We start from the raw sequence: 23,199 nt of genomic DNA, 5'->3' as shown, positions 1-23,199 counted from the left end.
ATGTATATATTTCTATAATCCTTATATATATATATTTATTTATTTATTTAAATTAATATTTATATGTATATCATTCAAAACACTTTGGTTGTATATATTTCTATTGAAAACCCTTGTTTTCTTATTAAATTAAATTATTTTTTTTCTTTTTAACCTATTATATGGTTAGAGATTAACTTTATAATGATCCAAATGTGACAAGGATATTTCTGTGCAAAAATTATATTATATGTTTTGAATAGAATGCATGAATAGCATAATATTTAGAAGGGCATAGACGTAAATAAATATTTTTTGAGGGGTAAGATTTAATGTGAGAAATAAACTAGGCAAAACATAAAATAATTAACTAATTGGTGTGATCTGGAAGCTAATTAACTAAGTGGTACATATTATGCTTCAGCATTATCCTTATATTAACATTATTCTTAGGTCAAATTAATTTCTTTATAAATATTTTATATAAATTAATATAACTTCATAATAATTAATGTACACAGGGCAATGTTTGACTCTTGAATTATAGAGAAAAAATAATAATTTATATAATGATTTTTAATTAACTGAATTAGTAAGAGAAATTATATTAAAAAATTATATATTATATATCCCCAAATTCCGGCAACTTCGTTACCCATATTATTCTCACCCCAAATTTCTCATTCTACACGCCCCATCTATCTTCTTCGCTCATTTCTCTCGACTCCCAAAACCCTCCCACTTCTCTCACAGTAGAAGGGAAAAAAAAAAGGAGAGAAATCGGAAAGAAATTCCCCAGAAAAAGTAGAAAAAAACCCTAGAGGCCGTAGCTCTCCATTCCTCATGCAATCCCCTGAGAAATCCGACCGCCACTCACCGTCGGCCTCGCCGGTGAAGTCTCCCTCTCCGGCGGCGGTGATCCACCCATCCTCCCCTCGGTTCTTCTTCTCGTCTGCGGCGGCAGCGAGCCCATCCGCCGCCTCGCACCGCCGGATCGCCATCGCTGTCGATCTCAGCGACGAGAGCGCCTACGCCGTGAAATGGGCGGTGCAGAACTACCTCCGCCCGGGTGACGCCGTCATGCTCCTTCACGTCCGCCCCACGTCCGTCCTCTATGGCGCCGATTGGGGTGCGATTGACCTCTCCGTCTCCGTTGACGATGACTCCGAGGAGTCGCAGCGGAAGCTGGAAGACGACTTCGCCGCATTCACTTCGGCCAAGGCTCAAGACCTGGCTCAGCCCTTAGTCGAAGCGCAGATCCCGTTCAAGATCCATATTGTGAAGGATCACGACATGAAGGAGAGGCTTTGCCTGGAGGTTGAGAGGCTCGGGCTCAGTGCGGTGATCATGGGGAGCAGGGGGTTCGGGGCTTCGAGGAGGGGAAGTAAAGGGAGGCTCGGGAGTGTGAGCGATTACTGCGTTCATCACTGCATATGCCCTGTGGTCGTCGTGCGGTATCCCGAGGAACTGGTAGCGGCGGCCGATGCCAGTGTTGGTAAGGAGGCCGAGCTGCAGCCGGTCCCAGAGGAGGAGGCGGAGTACCATGATGCCGCTGAGGAGCAAAAAGGTCTGGGTTCTCTACCTCCATTTCCATATAATTCTTTAACTTCCACACAATTCCTTGATGCTGCCATGATGAAAACCTTTGGATGACAATATGATGATGGTATTAATGATTTCTGACTTTCCATCTATGAGTTAAATAAGAGTGCTTGTGGAATTATGAGTGAGATTCCATAACTTTGGAACTAGGATACTGTAGTTATAACACTTACTAGTTGAGTTATTCCAAGAAGTCTGAAATGCTCGAGTTGTTGCATTCTATCATATCTTATTTTCACTTTAGATGTCAATTGATATGTTGAGTTACATCTAACGTGCTCTCGCTTCCTTCCATCTACTCCACATTTCTCTAAGGCTGATACACTCGCTTTTCATTTACTATCACCTCCACCTCCCCTGTGGGCATGCTTGTTTTTATTCCTGATCACAAACACCGCTTGTTAGAACTTCTATGTCCTAGGGTTGTGTACAATGTCTACTACGGGAGATCAACAGGCAATCATTGTCATTGTTGTTCAACCTGCTCCTGCTGTAATGTTTATCATATATCTAATATTTTGTTAATGTGGCAATGTTTATTGAAAATGGTACTGAGAAGAAGTCTGAAGCTATAAATATCTGTGTTCTCGAAGATTTTGTGTGCTTTATCAAATGCTCCTGCATTTTTGGCAAGGAAGCCTGCAAGGAATCATTTATCTAGTTGATTGATATCAAGCATTCTATGCTTTCAAAATCTCCAAGATGAAATTGTTAAGAGTGTTTGATATTTCATACTCATTAAGAATGTTGAAACAGCAAAGTGCTGCTATGGGAATTGATTATCTTTCTTCAGTGATGAAGTCAGTTGTTAATCTTGTCCAATCACATGTTATTCAGCTTATGTATTCCATTTTAGATGAAGTAACCTTGCATATACAGCTGTTCTGTAACAGTCGGTGACTATTCTTTGATTAGGCTATTGGTTATCTGAAAATGGTATCTTGAAATATTTTCCTTTCTTCGACTGTTTGCTGGTGTTGTTGAGCTGCAGACACCAAGTTTGGTAGATTTAACCTTGCTTAGCACTGTAATATTACATCTGTTATATCTCTTCATCTTAAGTGAACTTTAGTTATTGGCACTGTAATAGTGCATCTTAAGTAACCAACTTTGGTTACTTTGTATTTAGACTTTCTGGTTTTGTTTTGGATGTGAGATGATGAATAGTTCACTTTGTTGTTAGATACTATGGATGTTTTGTTTGCTGGATGTTTGTGGTTAGTATCTGCAGTATGTAGATACATTTTTTTGGTGTTTCGAAATGAAATGGAGCCATATTTTGGCTAGTTAGCTAGCGAAAGGAGGCTAATAAGCGCTTGCACGGAAGCACACAAGAGCATTTGACAGAAGTCATTGGCGAGGAAGGAAGCTAGAACACATAAGAGGAGAAGGATCCTGGAAGCCTGTTTTCCAGCTAGTCCAAAAGCCAATTACCAAGTCCATTTCCTTTCAAAGTTTGGAGGGGTTGAGGATAGAGTTTCTTTTCCATTTCGAGGGGTAAACAAAAAAGCTTTAATTACTGGCAGATACTTGTTCAGATTGCCTTATGGCATGGCCCACTAATCTAGGTGAGGTATAAAAAAAGGGATAATTTTATTTAGTTCCGCTGAATTATTACCTATTTTTTACATACATCTTTTGAACTCTTTTTAGTACGGTTAGAACCTCTAAACTATTGGAAACCTCTGATTCCCTTGATGCCATTAAACGAAAAGATGAAAGTACAGAAATGTCTTTCTACTTATATAGGTATTTTGGTATATTAATATATCTTTCTTTCTTCCCTCCAAAAATAAAGGTATAAAAATTACAAATTTAGAGATGTGTGAGTCTTGTGAGTTGTGACAATTTATGAATAGAAAAAGTGACAGAAAACTAATAGAAGGCCATTTGAGAGGTTTTCAATAGTTTATAGGGGTGTGTAAAAAAAAAGTTGTATATGTGGGAATGAGTGATAGTTTAAGGAGTCCAAGGAAAATTAGCCTTCCGGTTGCTATTTTGTTGCTTTCTTTCATTTCTTGTCAAATTCTCTTTGGTGTATTGCATGCAGTCTTGTTTTTCCTATCGATAGCAATTAGTGGTTTATGCTTCTCATTTTAGTATATTGCTTATGTCTATTTTCTTTTTATTTGAAAATTTTGTGATGTTTCTATTTTGTGACAGAAAATAAAAGCTAGTGTTCCGGTGGCAGAATTGAGATGAGGTCTCTATAGAGGGTACTCTGCTGTTTATGCTAACTGGTGCTGCTGTGTCTATCCTCCATCTCACTCGTCAACTGCCTGTAATAAATGGGATGATCGAGGTGTAACTTTTGGTTCTCGGAGGTCATCCAGGGTTTTATTGCTTGCTTTCTGACATATTTACGTTGTTGAACATTGTCCCTTTCATAGGATGGTCATCTGTTTTCCCTGAGTATTTTTCTTCTTGTCCATTTTGAATGTGAACTCCAACTAGCCAGGCACTTGTTTCTGACCTTAAATTAGAGTTTTCTTGGCATCCGCTTCTACCTATTGCTCTACTATCAATTGTTTTGCTGTTTCTGTTTGTATGATTGTCTGGCATTTCTACAACCTTCAATTTTTGATAAAGTTTTTTTCGCCAACACTGCTTAAGCGAAATTTAACAGGAATGGCCAAAGATGATCCTTCTTTGGATTCAGCTATGTTCTCTGAGCAGATTTATGATCCAAAGAATTTTCTTCAGGCAATCATGTTCTCTGGAGTAGCAGGGAAATCTATTCTAATTTACAAGAAATCTACCTTTTGATTACTGTCTTCTTACATCGTGGAGAACAAGTATGTAATTTAGTCCAACTCCAGCACTTCTAAGTCTTTTTTTTTTTTAATCAATCTGAAGGTTAGATATGAGTTAGATAAAGGATTAATCCTTCTTAGATACAAAGATATTTAGCTCCCATTAAGTTTTTAGTTGTCTAGTTTAGGCTTCGAGTTATATGTATTGCTGAACGATTGCTTCAAATTAAATACCGTCGAGATTTACTCAAAATAGTTGTGTTGTCGAGTTGTTCTTTTAAGCTAACTGTACTGTCGAGCCATTAACCGAATCGTGTCTAGTCATCAAATCACTAAATAATTTATTTATAATATTATTTAGGGTTAGAATTGAATCAATGACCTCCTTAGTCATCAAGAAAATATCTATCAACTCTAAGTTGGCAGGACCTTTTATGATTTTATCTGGTATATTCTTCTGGTCTTACTAGTTCACTGCATAAAAATCTAGGATAGTTTATGTGATCTTTTGTTAAAAAAAATATTATGTGATTAGTTCTTAGTGTTCTACGGTTATTTTACCTTTTTTTAAGAGAAAAGGAAAATTAAGAGTAAGATTTCTGTTAACACGGTAAAAAAAAGTCTAAGTCTGAAGTGGGTGAGGGATAATATTGGATTCCCATTAGCTGATATCAAATATAAATTTGAAAGAGTAGTAATATGCTCACAAACAATTCACAAACACTCTACAATGTGTCGACTTATATTAACTCTTAAATAGTTTTTTGTATCTCTAATCTTATTACTAATTAATAGACAGGATAATTGCACATACGAAAGAGTGTTTGTAGAATATTTTTGAACTGTTATTATTCGAATTTTTTTAAACCCATTTTAAATTTTTAATCCGCCCCGCTAATGGGATGGGACGGCCTCTGAGCTCAATCGGACGGCTATAAAAGTCCTCTTCCTCCTCCCCTTACCCCCACCGCTTCTACTTCCATCTCTTCCCCTCTCTCTCTCTCTCTCAAACGGACGGCGATGGCTTCTTCTTCTTCTTCTGCTTCGAAGCATCTCCTCCGACGCCTACTAATAGCGAGAACTTTTCCTCGCGCTTCTCCCTCCTCTTCTCTTCTCCGTCCCCTGCCCGTTCTGGAAGCTTCCGTATCTCCCAGTATCGGCAGCGATGGGACCTTCCTTAATTCCCGGATTTCGAGGCATCTTGATCCGTCTCATTCTAGGGCTTTCTTCTGCTCGCGTCCGTCGGAAGTCGAGGAGGCGCAGGGTCCAACTGCGATGGATTACCAGTGAGTAGATTCTTTCTGCAGCCAAGGCATGGGTTTTATGCTTTTGTGATCAACGCTAGGGTTTTTCTTAGGAATTTGGATGGAAGGGAGCGAGGTTTGAGCGTATTTTACAAGATTCAATGGTGTCGGCGTTAAAAACCTATGCGCTTTCCTTTTGGCTGAAAATGTTGGCTTTCGTTGTCCCGTGTGGAATTCCGTATTTGTGGAGAGTTCTTTTCGAAAGTCTCGTAAATTTTATGAAAGCAGCACGTTTTTGCTTCCGTTGCTTAATTTGGCGATCCACTATCTTCGAATTAAGCAGATACCATATATTGCTTTTTATTCCTCGTTTTCTTTGTATTCTTTAGGGAATTTTGAGCTTTTTGATCAACGAGTTGAGTTGAGTCGGTTTTCTAAATTCAAGTTCTGATGATACTAAGATAAAGTTAGAAGGTTTTCTTCAGAAATTTGACTGAGTGATTATGAGCTTTCTCTTCTTGTTCAGAAATCTAGTGATTTAACTCTTTCGAAACCAGGATTTTTTTATATGTATTTTCTCTCCGAATCCTATTGCATGTTATGTTTTCACGAAGAACTTCTTTTGTTCCTTGATTTATTTATTTGAATTTTACTTTATTTTATCATACCTTCATTTTTGTTACAGATCAATGATGCCTGAGGACGAGTTCCATAGGCTAGCTGATGATACTATACACGACTTGCAAGAAAAATTTGAGGTAATTCTCATCGGGATGTAGTTACATTGGATATGTTGTTTACCTGTGCATACTCCAAAGAAATATATTTGGTTGAGCTAACTAAAATCTGCATCTTTAATTCTCTAAATTTTCTTGATAGGAATATGGCGACTCACTCCAAATAGATGGTTATGATGTAGACTATGGGGTGAGATGATATGAGATTCTTTGCAGTTTTGATATCTTATTTCTATATACAGTTTGATTAACTTGATGTTATCATGCACTTTCAGAATCATGTTTTGACCTTAAAGCTAGGGAATTTTGGGACATATGTCATAAACAAGCAAACGCCAAACAGACAAATATGGGTCTCTTCTCCTGTGAGGTACAAATATTTACCGTGCTTGGGTCTTGGGGCTTATTTTCTTTGATGTTTTAGCATATACATTCTGAATATCCTAGTTTTCAAAATGATATGAATATCAATTCATGTGCTTGTTTTAGTGTTAAGATTTAAGAACAAGATGTGTTATATCTTCTTGGTTGTGGCCTCAATGTTCAAACTAACAATCTGATTTTGAATCATGATACATGTCACTTTCTCTTCTTAATTTGTTGTTTGCAAGCTCAACTTATTTCTAGTTTGAAGTTTGTTTCTCATCAAGTTCACATTCAGTAGCCTTTTTTACCTCATTAAGTGATAAGTGAATTTATATATGTTTAGTAAAATGGGTAATGCCAGATGATAAATTGGGTACTCCTCAGAATTCTACACTCTTTAAACTTTAAAGATCTTAAATCTTGCAACAACATAAGATTAATCGGCCTCAAATTTTTCTAGATCAAAAGTTTTGTTAGGAATACAAGTGTGGTCTATGTACCCTACTTAGGTCTTTGGCAGTCCCTTGATTGCCATGTAGAGTCATCCTGCATAGGGCCTCCCTGGAGCTTATTTCTGATTTGACATGCATTAGCCTTTTCATTTAGAACTTCTTGGTTTACACTATTTTTTTCTAAATTTGATTATCAACATGAACATCCATATATTTCCCAGTAATAATATTGTCTCCTTCTTAATCAAAATAAGTTACACATAGAAGTATTCATAAGAAAATAAGTAGCTATGGACCTGCATATGCACCTTTTTAACAAATATGCACATGCAGTCCCTCTGCCCTCAACTGCTCGCATCATATGGCTAACTCTAAAAATGTGTTAAGGTATATTTTCCTTCTTTGGTTTTTAGTCAAAGAGATTATGACTGATCGACAAATATTGCTTACCAACTCAAAAGTGTTATACTAACTGTGAACTGGGAACTCTGCCTAGTTTAACACTATAGTCTAATAGACCTATTTTAGGAAATTCATTGCTTGCTTTCCAACTCATCCTTTATGCTAACTAGTAGCACAGTGGTGTTAGCATGTGTCTTTGTCTTTCAATTCTTAAAGTCTTTGATGATGAAAGTAGAAACTTCAATTCTAGTGGTGAAGCTCAAGCAACCCCTTACTATACTATAAGCTCTCATGTTTGCTTTCCATCGTCTTACAGAGTAAAGATCCATGGATCTTATCGGCTCTCTTACTGGCATTAGCAACACTTTTGGTAACTTTTTCTAGTGATATTGTGTATTTAACTAAGGTTTGCAGTTGCTTTTCTGTGCATGCCCAGTGCTGACCTCTTTAATCCTTTCATTTTGATCCTATATATAGAAATTAGAAATAAATATATGGAATGATGGATTTTGAGGGGAACAGAGAAGGGGATAAGTGGTACAGTAGTTGTGTTTGATATACTCTAGTCCTCGACAATGAGGAAATTAGATTCTTTCTAATGTTTTTCCCTCATCTTAAGCAACTTTGCTTGATCATTTTTAGTTCTTGAGTGAGAGTGAAGAAAAGAAGTGTTAAGAGTCGCATTAATCTAGCAGGCAAAGCAAATTCCACTTCATTACTATTACACCAGATCTAGCACTGATGTTTGCAATTGATTTTTATTATCATGCCTCTCTTTTTTTGGGGTCCGAAACTACATTATCTTATATTGTTTCTTGAAATAAAAAAAATCTGATCTTTTCTTTTCTATGTTGGATAAGATTATGTTGCTTTCCCTTTTGTTCCTGCCCATTTATCTGTATATGACCCCTTCCTCAGTTCCTGACATTGGTTATCTTCATGCAGTGGGCCTTCTAGGTTCGATTGGGATTTGACAACAAAAGCTTGGGTATATCGACGAACTAAAGCTAATCTATTGCAACTTTTACGAGAAGAACTAGAACAGTTATGTGGTCAGCAAATCGATCTTTCATGACTACCACACTAATGATTTCAGTGGAGTCTTACCAGCTTGTTAAACAATAAAAGGGCTAGAGTTGGGATGTTGTTTAGCCATGTCTATTGTGAAAGCAAAGACGGCTTCAGTAGCAAATTTATATGTCGTTTGATCTTAAATGAGCAGCACAGTCAAGAAAATTTTTTTACAGTGTCCAACTGACTGGCGAATTCATGTTGATGAGGCTGTTGATCATCTTTTGGCATCAGACTCGATTACATGGGATGATAGCTGCTTTGGTTGCTCCCTTCTCTTTTCCATGTCTAAATTAAAGTACTTAAGCTCTAGTGCTAAATAAATGTTTTTAGTTTCACAACAGTATTATTTCACATCCATATCATATTTCCTTGACAGCCTTCCTGTCAGATGTCAAACTTGCTCTTTTGGAGATATCCGGTGTTATCTTCGGCTGCATCTTCTGCTTTAAAACTTGCTATGGAATTCGACATTGCTTGTTGATCCCATTCTCATCAGTGTTTCAAAATGTAAAAATTTGTGGAACAATTTTATTTTGTTTGAATACCACTTTGCTCTAAGCTTGTTGTGTGAAAAGAACTACACCTAGTTTGATTTCTAGATAAAGAGAGAGTAGCAACTGATCTCTAAATCCACTCATTTTTATGGCCTTGATAAGCCCAGTAGGGAGTTCTTTAGTTGGTTTCGGTTCCAATTATATTGTTTAATCGGTTTCAAATTTCTTTTGATAAATAGTCTGTTTTATCTTTATTTAATGTATCACATAAAACATTTTAGAGGTTGATATTGAGTTATAAAGCACAAGTTAAATTGAAGGCAAGTCTTGCTTTGAATTTAGAACTTACGTTAAAAAAAATTATTATTAGACTTGTTTTGTTTGGTTGCTAGTTTCAGGGCAAAAAATGTCAAACAGGGCTTAACAAAATGAAACGTCGACAGCAGGGTTCGAACCTGCGCGGGCGAAGCCCAACAGATTTCAAGTCTGTCTCCTTAACCACTCGGACATATCGACATTGATTCTCTTTCTAAAATTTTATTTTACAATTATTTTCCGAGAAAAATAACCCAATTATCTCTTTATTTTATACGAGAGATAATCATATTTTTATTGATAACTTATTGATGAAAATAATTATTAGAAACTTAATGAAAGAGAAGAGAAGGTAGTTGTATACTAAAACTTAATTTATAGGTTCACTATAAAAAATGGTGATTGTTTAAAAGGTAAAAGGAAAATTATTTCTTCTATTTATATTCCTCAACTAACTGTTCAGATAAAGGCATCTTTGTTACTTCATCTATTTAAATGCTCTCAGATGTTAATATACAGACATGTATAGCCAATAATTTTTTTTTAAGGAACTCATGCAATTAGAGAATTTCTGGCTGGGTTCAAAGTCGAAGACAACCAACCATCTTGTAAACTGTTCCTACTGCTTCTACTACATTTGGAACCTTGAAAATTTTGCTAGCAGAAAGATTACTAGTGAGATGGTAGCAGTCCTCTCAAATCTCAATTGGTAAAACTCCTACCTTGAGGAAAGAGAGGTAACAACAGAGCCAATTTGCTCATCGCTGACACAAACATGGTAATCATATGAGCAGATAAATTTCGTCCAAGTGCCGACCAAGGCTTATCTACTCTGGTACTTAATATCACCCACCTAGCATGATAATTATTCCACGGTTGTAGTAGTGATAGAGAATGGACACGGTCTATATTGCACTGGGAATGGACTTTGGTGCTTTGTAAACATAATTGTAATATGCCCATTTCTGAACAGGAAAGCAAATCAAGGACATCAGATATCAGTGATTGTGTTCAGATGGTTAGAAGAGCTTATATTGAATGAGTATTCACAGGTTTCAAATCCTAAGAATATTAATTTAACTGAGATACTACTAAGCTCTTACTTCTCTCAAACAGCATAAAGATCTGTCACCATTTGCCAAAAGAACTGATAAATTAAGATGTTCTTTTTTGTATACTGTGATTGCGATGAGGTTACGATTAATCAATAACATATATTTACTGCTGCCATTTAGTTCTTCAACCGTCACAATAAGGTCAGAGTCATATATTTAGGAATTATATGTGAGTTTCCTTTCACATGGAATAAGGAGACAGGTCTAGAAGTATGATAATGGATCCGCAATATTAACTTACCAATTATTCTAATAATCCAAATTGTTAGATAACCATAGTTTTTATATTTATATTCTAATACTCTCCTTCACTTTTTGTCTCGAGACATTTAAATAGACACAAAAAGTAGACTTAGCTTAAATGAGTGGAGGTTTCATATTTTAAGGTAAAGATAGGCACGCCAGAATTTGAGTTCACCATATGTTGCTCCGATACAATATTAACTTACTAACTACTCTAATAGCTTCAGTTGAGTTGTGAGAATAATAGTTTCTATACTTCTATTCTAACACTCAGTTTATGGTAATTTAAACTTAAGACGCATGGAATTACGCTGGATGCAGGTTAGGAAACAATATTTCTGAATCAATCAGCTGATTTGGATGAGATGAACCATGCTCAATTCATGGTAGCTGATAGTCATATATGAATGAATAATCTCAACTGTATGTCTTACATTAGGATATGTGAGATTTATTGACAAATTAAACAGGTGGATGAATAGAGACGTATACATATATGATACATACAACAATCATCTTGGTTGTCCATAGCTGAAGGAAAACTAACCTTTCAGACTTGGATGAGGTTCTCTTTGGGTTAACTTTTCAAGGGTTGTCAGCTCATCAATGCAGGCCATGGTTCGTTCCTTTTGTCTTCTTTGAAGTATATCTACTGTCTGAGCAAAGAAATATACTGCAGACATGGCAATGTGGTAGCTTCTCCTGCAAGCAGAGATGGAGTATCACATGACATCAGACACAAATAGAAGCTGCTGTAAATGTAATGCTGGACACAACATAAACATTATGCCCAATAATATCACGCTTTTGACTATAAACTATCAAGCAGTCAGCAGATAAGCATATTAATTTAAGAAATTAAACAAGATTACCCAGAAGTATATCTGGCAGTCAGCCATATTTTTCAATGCTCGATTGTTGCAGTGAATACCACTTGGCAATAATGTAGAAAGAAAACTGCTTTCCTACACTAGATTGCACAGGATTGTTATGGTATGGGCACTCCACTATGACAAACTGCAGACTCTTGAAGTGTGAGACACTCTAATTGACCCCCAAAAATTTTCTCAATACAAATCAACATGCTTACCAGATATCAATGATCTTTTCCACATTTGATCATTAAAGCTATGAGCATTTCTTACTAACAGTAACACACTACTCAGTACTTCATCAAAATTTCTCCAGCATGGCACAACATACTCATAGAAGAATGTTCTCTTCAGTAACCAGAAATGCAACTAGTAGCATATTGTCACCAACATCAAGGTACTAGAGAATAATAAAAATATACACGTTTAATTTAAATATATAGAACAAAACATATTCTTTGGGTCCATATTGTAGAATTAAAAATAAGCAACAGATAAGTACAAACACAACGACCTAAGTAGATTCTGTATTTCAACCATAAATATATTTAGAGATCAACTGGCTGAAAGCAAATAGATAATGTACAGATCATAGTAATGCTCAAGAGCAAGGACCGTCGTGCTAGTTGGCACACCCCTTGTCAAGGGGCTACCAGCACTCGGCATGGGGTGTGCCAATGGCATTGCCCTGTGCTAGGCCAAGTCAAGCCCATATCGCCTAATATGGGCTATATAGGTGCAGTATTAGGTCGCACACATTATGTACCGCCCTAAATCCATTAAAGAAACCCAAAATGTGTCTCTTTGTGTCAACTACTTTTCTAAATAGAGAGTGAAAGTTAGAGAAGAAGAGGAGAAAGAAATGAGATCTAGGAGTAATTCAAGATTTTTTTTCTTCAAATCCCATCAAAAGGTAAAATTTCCTTTCATTCTCTTAAGTATTCCTTTGACTTATACTTTAGAAATCGATTTGGGATGTACAAAAATAGAAGATCTAATTTAATTTTATTAGATATATTATTTGTAAGAGTCATTCTACATGGATGTCACATTTTCGTGCTAAATCTATGAAAAAAACTCTTTAAACGATAGGAATCAAAGGAAAAATTGAGTCCCAGAAAAAAATTAGCCCTAATAGAAATATGAAATTAGTATGTCAAAATCATTCAAATTGGTCAAAATTGATATAGGAACATAAACATGTCCAAAACAAACTACTAAATTATTGTCATTTGAATGCGTTCAATAATATTATGTGTTAAATAATATTCTACTTGACTATCACTATATTGGTAATTTACAATACAATTTAGGGATAAAAGGCTTTGATATAGGCTTTAATACATATATTAGAATAAAAAATATGTATCTAGCATGATGGTGTGCTAGTGGCATATTAGGGGATGTTGACAGGATGTCGGCACGACAATCCTTCCTCAAGAATTGAATGACTAGCTACCATGACTAGCATTCAAGGGAGATTCTAGATGTAGAAAAATTACTAATAGAAAGTAGTAGTCAAGAATTAGTTGAGCTACTGCAAAATAGTAGAACATTTTTTTTGTAGAATCAAGAATCAATGTTGTTTTCCATTAGCATTGTTGAGAGATAGAAGATGACCCACCCAACTGTGGAGGAAAAAAAATCAAATCCATCTTAGCTATGAGGGAAAAGAAAACTCACCTAGATTTTGTGGGACAAAAGGAAACACAAAATCCACCACAGAGAGAAGGGAGGAGGGAGAAGATGCACATGAAATTCTCCACGAGTAATATTTTTCAATTTTCCATGATGATCTTATTTTTGGATTTCCTTTTAATCTTATATAAAGAGATGGATATTACATTAAATCACAATCTAAAATAATTAGAATTAGTCTATGACCAAAGTAGGACTCTTTTTAATTTGAAAATCAACCAAATCCTTAAAAAATTTATCTAAAAACAAATCTAATTTTTAGCAAAAACACACATCCGAAATTTTAAAAAAAAAAACTGAATATTTTATCCATATTATATACGCAACAAGCATCTAATAGATATACATAAGATATTAAGATATGCCAAATCCCTGCAGGAAACTATGTCAAAACCCTACTGCAGTAAGGTAGTTTTCTTTAGTCCATCTAAAGAAAAAAAAGGTACAAGCATCATTCAGCAATTCAGCTAATGTCATATTAATGTTATAGATAAAATGTATACAAGTGAGATTATAAGTGAAGTGATACTTATTTAATTGCATGAAAAAATTTGAATTGATAGGTACTAACCTTCTACTGCATGTTAATAATCTCGGAATAATGCTGAAGTTCGGTGTACTGACTCAATACATAAATCTTGTGCTAACTATGGTGAAACCCGTAATTCTTTCATGTATCGTAGAGCTGAACGCAGCATTGCTCTAGCTTTTCTGTCTGGCGTGCATCCAGATGACATCATTTCTTCATATACAGCTGGAACCTGTTACTTGTACACAGTTAGTATATACCCAACCCTCCCTCTATTCTCAGAGAATTGTTAAATGAGACTTGCAAAGATGAAGTCAAAGCATCATATAGAAAAAAAAAAATTATATTGTATATAATTGATCAACACCGTCTCCTATTTCCCCCTCCCCCCCCCACCCCCCCGAAAAAAAAATGTTTTTTCAAGAGCAGCACAATTGATATTTTACTCCAATGGGACATGATTTCTCACCTAGTGACACATAATAGAATAGGAACTGGAACTGAAACTGTAAACTAATAAACTAATTATTTGAGAGTTAGCTCAATGATTAGTATGAAGATGCGGCAGTCTCAAAGTGTTCTATGTACCATGACTCAGATAAAATGGTGGCTTGTCTCCTCTTCAACAGCTTCAATATCTTTTTGTGTCACCAAACCAAACATTAAATCATCCCTGTCTAATTCTTAATTCTCATACTATCCAATTATCAAGTATCTACACAACTTTCTTAGCTCAAGAATGAAGAAAAAGATCCACTTCAGAGAATAATTGAAGCCCTTTTTAATTTGTTCTGTCCAAATACTGGTCAGCTAATGAGGCATCCAATTGACCACTAATTTTTTTAAAAATCTGGACCACTTCACTCTAGCACTCTTCCTCCATTTCAAGAGTGACCAAAAGCATTTATATTTGTTGCACAAATTCACAGTATATTTACGCACCCACCAAGTTATATCAAGAAAAAATCATTACAATCTATCATTGTGTTAAGCACAAAAGGCAGCTAAGGTTTAGTTTGCATTAGCATTTAATAAATGTCGTCGGTAAGAACAAAAGCAAGATAGAAGTCAGTACCTTTTCGAACTTTTCAACACGGATTAAAGCTTTCATAAGGGTTGTGTATGTCACAACATCTGGCTTCAGATCCTACAATTTAGAGTATTCAGTAAGACTGAATAGAAGCATAGATTCAGTGATACTCTGATATGCCAGAGCATCAATTCGAAGTGGGCATTACTTACATTTTCCTTCATGAATTGCAGTACAGCAAAGGCTTCAGCATCCCTCCGGTCCTCACCAAATGCATTAATTAATGAGTTAAGGACTAGAACACTAGGTTTTATGCCATCTCCTCTCATAACCTTAAAAGCATTTATTGCTTGATCTGATAAGCCCTGAAGAAAGTATGTGTCAACCAAAAAGTGTCACATCAAATGCTTTGGTCAGAAGTACTAAAGAGAACAATCATGATCTTTACAAATATTATCTAAGTCAGTACGAATTCCCCAGAATTAACAATAATCAGGTAGTTATGCAAGTATAGTACAGTTCTAACGAACAATTATATCAATAGTTCAATTCTTACGTCCAGCCTTTCAATTAAAAGAATCACAACAGGCAGAGAGCATAAACAATAGGGACCCAATGACAGAATAATAAGACGTTCAAATTATAGTCCCTTACCCTCTGTGCATATGCGTTGACTAGGGCATGATACATGGTACGTGATGGCTTCATCCCATCAGCTTTCATAGCCTCCAGGCATTCGATAGCATCCTGGAACCTCCCAGATTTCCCATACACATCCACAAGCGTGGTGTACGTCACTACATTCGGCAGCAATCCCTGAGCCTTCATCGCCTCGAGTGTTCCCTTCACCTCCTCCCAGCGTCCCTGCTCCCCTAGCGAATTAATGACTATGTTGTATGTTGTCGTCCCCGGAGGGCAACCTTTCGCCTGCATCTCCTCAAACAGCTCCATCGATCTGTCATGCCGCCCAGCCTTACAGTGCACATCAATAAGCGTGTTCCATGTGACAACGTCTGGCTCAATACCGTCAGCACGCATCTGGTCGAAAGCATCCATGGCATGATGAAGACAATTATACTTCCCAAAGGTATCGATCAGCACATTGTAAAAATGTCTATCAGGACGGACGCCATTGCTTCGCATTTCCTTCAAGACAGCAAAGGACTTCTGCCAGTCCCCCTTGTCGCGAAAGCTGGTGAGGATGCGGCTGAAGACATACGAGTTAGGTCGGACGTCATTCGCCTCCATCTCCTTTATAAGTATGCGCGCACTCTCCCACCGTCCAGCATTGGTGTACGCGTCGATCAGCAAGCTATAAGTGGCTTCATCTGGGTTAACGCCCCAGCGCGACATTTCGTCGAGCACATGCTCCGCATCCTTCAAAGACCCAATCTTGACGTACCCTTTGAGAAGGGCATTGTAGGAGCGGGTCCGGGGGCGGATTTCCCCAGCGTGGTAGAATTCGAGAAAGACGGCTTCGGCCTCCTGGACGCGGGAGGCGGCGCCGAGGGCAGAGAGGAGCGCGACGACGGCGGAGGAGCGGGGAGTGAGGCCGAGGGACTGGGAGTCGGAGAGGAGCGAGAGGGCCGTATCGGGGTCGCCGGCTCGGGAGAACGCCGCGACGAGGTCGGAGAAGAGGCGGGCGTCGGGCTCGAGGCGGAGGGAGCGGAGGTCGGCGAGGAGGCGAGAAAGGAGGGCAGGGTCGGGGGGGTCTGGGGAGCGGAGGAGGGAATTAAGGAGGTGGGAGTAGGTGGGGATGTCGGGGAGGTATCCGTGGGAGCGGAGGAGGGAGAGGAGGCGGAAGGCGGTAGCAGGACGGGAGTCGAAGGCGGCGGCCGAGAGGAGAGAGTTGAGGACGAGCGGGGAAGGAGGAGTGGAATAAGAATAAGGATTGGGGGAATTATCGGGGGAATTGGGGGGACAAGAGGATAACAATAGGGAGTGGTGGAGCAGTTCGGAGCGGGAAAGGGAGTGGAGGAGGGAGGAGAAGAGGAGGTCGAGGGAGAAGCAGAGGCGGTGGCGGTGGAGCCAGGGGACGAGGGCGGCGGCGGAGGTGAGGGAGGAAGGGGTGGAGGCGAGGCACGTGAGGAGGGCGTGCCAATGGTGGGCGGGGACGGCACGGTAGAGCTCGGCGAGGCGGAGCTCGGTGGGGTCGAGGCGGGAGGGAGGGGAAGAGGAGGAGGAAGTGAGTGAGAGAGCGGCGGCGGCGGACGGAGAGGAAAGGAAGGAGAGGAGGGGGGCGAAGTCGTAGCGGCGGAGGGAGGAGGGGAGGAGGAGGTCATTGGCAGTGGAGGAGGACGAGGACGAGGACGAGGAGGAGGTGGTGGCGGAGAGCGGAGGAGAGAGACGGCGATGGTGGTGGAGATGGGAGGAGGATGAGAGGAAAGGAGGAGAGGAGGACGGAAGAGGAGGAGGAGGGGGGATGAGAAACATGGTGATTGTGAGGAGTAGTCAGTCCAGTGGTGGGAGTGGAGAGAGAGAGGGAAGAAGGGGAGTGAGGGGAGATATCAGATATTTCTTCTTCTTGGTTGCGTGAAGTTTTGGCGGCTTCGTGGCCTTCCGTTTTGGGTAATTTTCTTGCATATGTTTATCAACGGATGGTCACACCAACTTTCTATCTATGTAGGGGTAAAAGTGTAAATATAGCCTAACTTAGAAAGAAAAAACTTTAAGAATAACTTTTTTTAATTCTAGAATATTACACCTTATTCTAAAATAATAAGTGACTAGTCGTAACCTTATTCTAGATTTGATACCACTTAATAACTCAATTACTAATTCGGTTTACGAACCATTTTTAAAAAGAACTTAATTACTAATTTATTATTGATATATACCTATCAACTTATTTTATATTTAAATTGTTTAAATACATTTAAAACTTTTTTAGCCACTAGGAATAGTTGAAAATTATGCAAGTCATAAATTGTCAGACCACAATTTTAGACTAAGGCTATTTTCTTCCGAACGACAAGATTTAGCCTCGGAGAATTATTAGATTTTGTTACGAATCCGCCTAATCCGATCCACAATGATTTTGAGCTCGATGAAGCACGTAAATTTCAAGGGGTCTTGTGAATAATCTAACCAATGGATCCTTCTAAATTTTGGATATATTGTTGCTCTTGAAGAGAGCTTTCCAACAAATCCAAGATTAGAGAATTTGGATGGTTAGATCTTAAGATATCGATTGAACAGTGGTCGAATGTCAATTAGGTCCTAACTTGATAGCCCACCAATAGCTAAATGGATGCTAGATTTAGTTCTTGGTATGAAGGGGAAGAAGATATTGTAGAAGACAAAGAGTTAGAAGCTAGAAGAAGCCAACCAAAGACTTGGGCGGTGGAAAGAAAGGGGTGAAAGAGAGCGTCAATGGCTAGAAACAAGTAGAGGAGAGGAGAAGATAAGGCTAAAGCCAATTAGGATTTCTTCCACATATATATAGATGCTCACCCTAACAATCTTTAAATGAACCCACATTTTTGCCGCGGTGCATTTGAACGCGAAATTTTCGTTCTCTGTCGATGCAAACATGAGGCAAGCATTTGAACGGCCCCATTTGAACGCGATCCTTACATTCGAACGCACTCTGACAAAAATTGATTTTATTGTTTCTACTTACTCAACTAGATAAATAGGCTTATTCCCATGAACCTAATATCACGCGTGAAGCCAATATTGATAGAATTATATTAGATATCTTCTAGAGAAATTTTCGAAATAGCTTGGCTATCCAATCTACCACACAGTAGGAGGCGTTTAAGAAAATAAATTAATACAGAGTTGAGTACTAAGTTAATGAATGTCATCCGCGCAGCTGGGACAATAATATATATTTTCAATCTGCTAAGCTAGATAGATTCAACTCTAACTAGGAATGAGCACTCTCCTAGATGAGATTTTAGCTCCTAAGTATTTAAAAGGAAAGGTACCTCCAGCCATACAAAGGATGCAAAGAATTTATTCTCTGCAAAGTGGAGAGCACAAAGGCATAAAAAGAACTCAAATTTTGATAAATTAATTCTCTGCAATGTGTCTATCAAAAACAAACGATCAGCGCACACCCGGCGTAGGCCAGAGTGAGAGCGAAGAGGGAAAGCCCAAAGCCCTAAATGGAGTGGATTCTGGGCCTATCTGTCCAAATCTCAGACCCAATGGTTGACTGAATACTCTTACAAAATGATCAAGATTGCTCAAACCAAACCTAGACTTAGCTAAGCATGCTGCATGCATGCCCGACACTGTTGTGTCTATCTTCTTCATCCTATCTTGTCTCCCACTTGTTCTTGCTCTGTTTCCTCTGTTTCCTGTTTTTAAAAATGATAGAAATTAATCTCCTCTCTCTTTCTCTCTCTTTCTCTCTCTTTCTCTCTCTTTCTATATATATATATATATATATATATATCGTTAACTCTGTGGAATGTAAATGTGCAGCAGAGCACGCATTCATGCGTACAAGTAATGAGGGGATATCAGGAGACAGTTGCACGAGATGTACCATCTTGGTTGGCAACCAAGCAAATATAAATTGGTCCACTGCAACTTACCCTCTTTCCTTTTCCCTTTCCACAGCTAGTGCGAGGCTCCTCCAGCTTTTACTTTTTTAACAATTTAAACCTTCTCCCACAGGATCAAAGATCCCACATCATTTAAAGGTGGTACTGATTAGGTTCTTTATGGTAAATGATTGTGGTACTTTCATAGTTAACTTACCTATTCTTCTTTTTCTTTTCTTTTCTTTGGCCAAATTACTATCTATATGATCTAAATGAATTCGCTAACTATTAGATTTTTCATCCAGACCTAATGATAATTCATTAGCTCCAATATCCAAATTAAAATTGAGCCAAACTATGATAAATGAATTATAATTTTTTCTCTCTTTTTATATTTTTCTAGTCATCCATAAGGTAAAGTATTTGGTTTTGAGTTTAAAGGCTAGTCTATAAACTTGGTGAAGGACTCTTAGCCGGTTTCGGTAACTAAGTACTACTATGTTTAAACATACGTGGTCTAAAACAACTTAAAATTCTGTCTCTTGATTAGGATGAGTTATGTTGGTAGATAGATAGCGAAGATGATAGTGGCAACGGATGAAAGGATAGCGCAAGTAATGGATTTAAAAATTAGAGGGGAAGATGTGAGAGGAGAAGTCGACTCTCTAGGTTTAGGAAAGTACGATAGTCAAGGAGGGAGGGAGGACGAGGACCTTAAAGAGAATGACGGTCTATCTTGAGAGAATGAGAAAAGAAAGAAGATTGAGAGAGTAGAGAAGGAGATTAGAGGTGGAAGAAGGTAGAAACATATAATAATCTTCAATAATCTCAAACTAATTGCCTTCCATATTTTGAAAGATTAGTTAGAAAATCAAAAACATTTGAATTAACCCTAACATGAAGTAACCTCGATGTCGATTGTTCGAACAACCCCATGGGGCATTCTACCAATTTGTCCAAACTTTAATTCTACACTCTCGATTTAAGTGCTGTGAGACTCTTCAAATGACTCTTCCTAGCTTTCAAACGTTCTAGCCCCATGCCACTTATTCCATAAGAAAGGCGAAGGCGTTTGAACAACCCTTCTTAGATGTTTGTACGCCTTAGCCTAAGGCTACAAGTAGTACAATAAAAAGTTCATATAATTATTAGGTTTCGACCTATTGAACCTAATGTCCCCCAATGAGTGACTAGATCGGGCTGAACCACATTAATTTTCAAGAACTTTAGAGAAGAAAAAATAAATAAATCATAGGCAATTTCCTTCCTAATTATAAGTCAATATTTTTGACACATACTCTCAAGGCACCAAATTTCCTACAACCTGGGGTTATAAAAGATCCGACCTCTCTTTCACACCCCCAAACAATAACTATGACATGCTTAGCTCGTGAATGCATTAAATAAATTAGAGGACTCAATGATTGATGTTTAACCCGTATCATTAGAGAAATTGGGAGCATAAAAGAAGGAGAATTTTTAATTACCACATGAGATTTTATATACTTTTATTTATTTATTTTGTGCCACATAGGATGTAGAACCTAAGAAGAAATATAAAGATCTTTTTTGTTGGTTAGCATCTCACATTTCTCGAGGCTTAAATGTTTTCTTTTTTCCAAAGTAATCTGGCTTTCTAACTAAACAACAACCAGTTCTTCCATCCAGAAGATTATATTAGAGTAAAATGATAGCAACTTGGGTTTTGTTTACTACTTTGAATGTTTAGTTATCAATAATAATTTGAGAGTAGTATGGAAATGATAGTAATTAACATAGATAGCCATGGCTACCGGCACGGCAAGTGCCGACCATCTCCTTATCGTCGACCTTATTATCGAGCTACTCGTTGCCGATCGCCGTTGCTAATCTGTCGCCGTCGGGTGTCTCAGCCCGAGGGAGGAGAGACCGAGAGAGAGTGCGACAGAAATTGAAAGAGAAATCGGTTAAAACTTAAGTTACGGATCCGGATCGGTGGTTGACACGGTCCGTGCTTGGGGCACGACCATCGTTGATAATTAATATATAAACATTACAAAATTATCAACCCTCAAATACAAATTTATTCTTACATAACATTTTTAAAGTAATAAAATAATATTATGGATATTGATAGAAGTAAAACAAAGTTTATTATGAAGAAAAGGGTAATAAGAAAAGTATAAAGCATGCTGTAGAACCATTTAAGTAAAATTGGTGGTAAATCTTTCAGACAGACAGGATCAATTAAAGAACTCAAGTGCATTGGGGACAACTTTTGCAGTAAGATAATTAGGGCAGGCCTTTGTTTAAAGGAGCATTCAAGGTGGTAACCACCATTATTATATACCAACCACAAGTGGAGCATACTTTGTCTTCACATAATTACTCTCCAAAGCTTGCCAATTACTTATTCCTCGGCTCTTAACAACATTTTTCCTTTAATAATCGTTTTACTATTAGTTGTAGCTCTTCGATATAGACCAAAACCTATATATTTGGGTCTTGTTTGGTTTGAGGCTAAGCTCCGAACTTAATTAGTCGATCTAATTTCTTAATATTTAATTTTTTCAGAATAAACTTGATTAGATATAAAAAAAGATAAAAAAATATTTAATTACTGAACCAAATTAGGGTTCGGAACCGGTTTAGTGGGATCTAAAAACTCAAAAGGAGCCTTAGCAAATAAGTTTGCTACTTAATTATTTAGGGATATTGTTTGATGTGCTTGCTATTACATAGTAGTTTTCATAAATTACAAGTAAAGTCTCAATGAGTTATGCTGGGGTTCAAATTGAGGGTTCCATCCATTTTATCGAAATAAATCGACCCTCAAATTCAATACTAAAAGGGGTATATTTTACTATATCCGTTAGTAAAAATGCTAAATTTATCTGCGTTCTATCTACATAGATGAAACACTAACGAGTTCAATTTTTTTCTTTTTATATATGAGACACACTATTTATGAATATATAGTCTTTTACGCTCCACAAAGATTAAAATCAAATCAATATTAATTTTTCTTTCAATGTATCAATTAGCATTTCATCTAATTTTTTTAAAAAGTAAATCGCTAATAAAATTTTATTTCGTTAACTTACAGATATAAATTTAGTGACTGATAGAATAAAATAGATCTCTTTTGATATTAAGGATTAATAAAAAAGAAGAGAATTAAACTCAAAAGAGTTTGAGATGTGTCTTCTTCTTTGCAATTTGCATCAAAGGCTTATAAAGCTTTGCAATTTGTTCTTCCATTCTGCTGCACTGCCACTGTAGACTTTGGCTGACACGATTCCTCTTCCACCCCTTCAACATGAATCAAACGCCAAACCTGCCAAAATAGAAGGCAACCTAAGAAAAAGGGAATAATTATTAAATTGAATTAAATTAATAGACGAAAAAAAACGCCATTTGTTGAGCCACAAGTGGGGCCCAGAATTAAGTTTCACTCCTGAATTGACCATAATACCCTCGCTCAATATTCGTAACTTTTTTGGGGGGTTTTTTTTTTATAATGTAAGCCCCTCCCAAGTTTCTTATTTGCACGTACGCCCTCTCACCATTTATAGTTTGTCAATTCACACCCTAACTTTTCCTGTTTTTAATTCGACCTTTTTGTTTCTCTCTAAAAATCTATTCTGAAAACTATAAGGATCAAATTGAAAATAGTGAAATGAAATAAAAACATAACGTAGGATGTAAAATGAACAAGAAAAAAAAAACTGAAGAAGGGTATTTAGGTCATTTCACCGGTCTCAGGCAAAATACCTTCCCCGTCCCAATTCAAAACTCCTCTCCCCCTCTGCTATCCGT

The 23,199-nt window shown here is 37.4% G+C and overlaps 3 protein-coding genes and 1 non-coding gene across 4 annotated transcripts; 2 read left to right on the top strand and 2 right to left on the bottom strand.

Moving 5' to 3' along the window:
- Nucleotides 1–675: 675 nt before the first annotated feature.
- Nucleotides 676–4,099, top strand: LOC140758931 (universal stress protein PHOS34-like). Its single transcript, XM_073095335.1, has 2 exons — nt 676–1,546; nt 3,745–4,099. The coding sequence occupies exons 1-2, from the start codon at nt 823–825 to the stop codon at nt 3,756–3,758; spliced, it is 738 nt and encodes a 245-aa protein (XP_072951436.1). The 5' UTR covers nt 676–822; the 3' UTR covers nt 3,759–4,099.
- Nucleotides 4,100–5,219: 1,120 nt separating this feature from the next.
- LOC140758932 (frataxin, mitochondrial) lies at nt 5,220–8,930 on the top strand. Its single transcript, XM_073095336.1, has 5 exons — nt 5,220–5,620; nt 6,264–6,336; nt 6,458–6,505; nt 6,591–6,685; nt 8,481–8,930. Exons 1-5 carry the CDS (start codon nt 5,355–5,357, stop codon nt 8,608–8,610), a joined length of 612 nt encoding a protein of 203 aa, XP_072951437.1. The 5' UTR covers nt 5,220–5,354; the 3' UTR covers nt 8,611–8,930.
- Nucleotides 8,931–9,537: 607 nt separating this feature from the next.
- TRNAS-UGA (transfer RNA serine (anticodon UGA)) lies at nt 9,538–9,619 on the bottom strand. Its single transcript has one exon. It is a non-coding gene; the product is annotated as a tRNA-Ser (tRNA).
- Nucleotides 9,620–11,204: 1,585 nt separating this feature from the next.
- LOC140759161 (uncharacterized) lies at nt 11,205–17,458 on the bottom strand. The gene is made up of 5 exons (XM_073095646.1): nt 15,560–17,458; nt 15,118–15,270; nt 14,951–15,022; nt 13,918–14,107; nt 11,205–11,478 (listed from the first exon to the last, which is right to left on the bottom strand). Exons 1-4 carry the CDS (start codon nt 17,336–17,338, stop codon nt 13,994–13,996), a joined length of 2,118 nt encoding a protein of 705 aa, XP_072951747.1. The 5' UTR covers nt 17,339–17,458; the 3' UTR covers nt 11,205–11,478; nt 13,918–13,993.
- Between the last annotated feature and the right edge of the window lie 5,741 nt (nt 17,459–23,199).

The sequence above is a fragment of the Typha angustifolia genome, chromosome 4 (genome assembly GCF_048772165.1).
Source record: "Typha angustifolia cultivar Huaian chromosome 4, ASM4877216v1, whole genome shotgun sequence".
Classification (NCBI taxonomy): domain Eukaryota; kingdom Viridiplantae; phylum Streptophyta; class Magnoliopsida; order Poales; family Typhaceae; genus Typha; species Typha angustifolia.
This window is presented reverse-complemented; position numbering and strand designations above follow the sequence as displayed.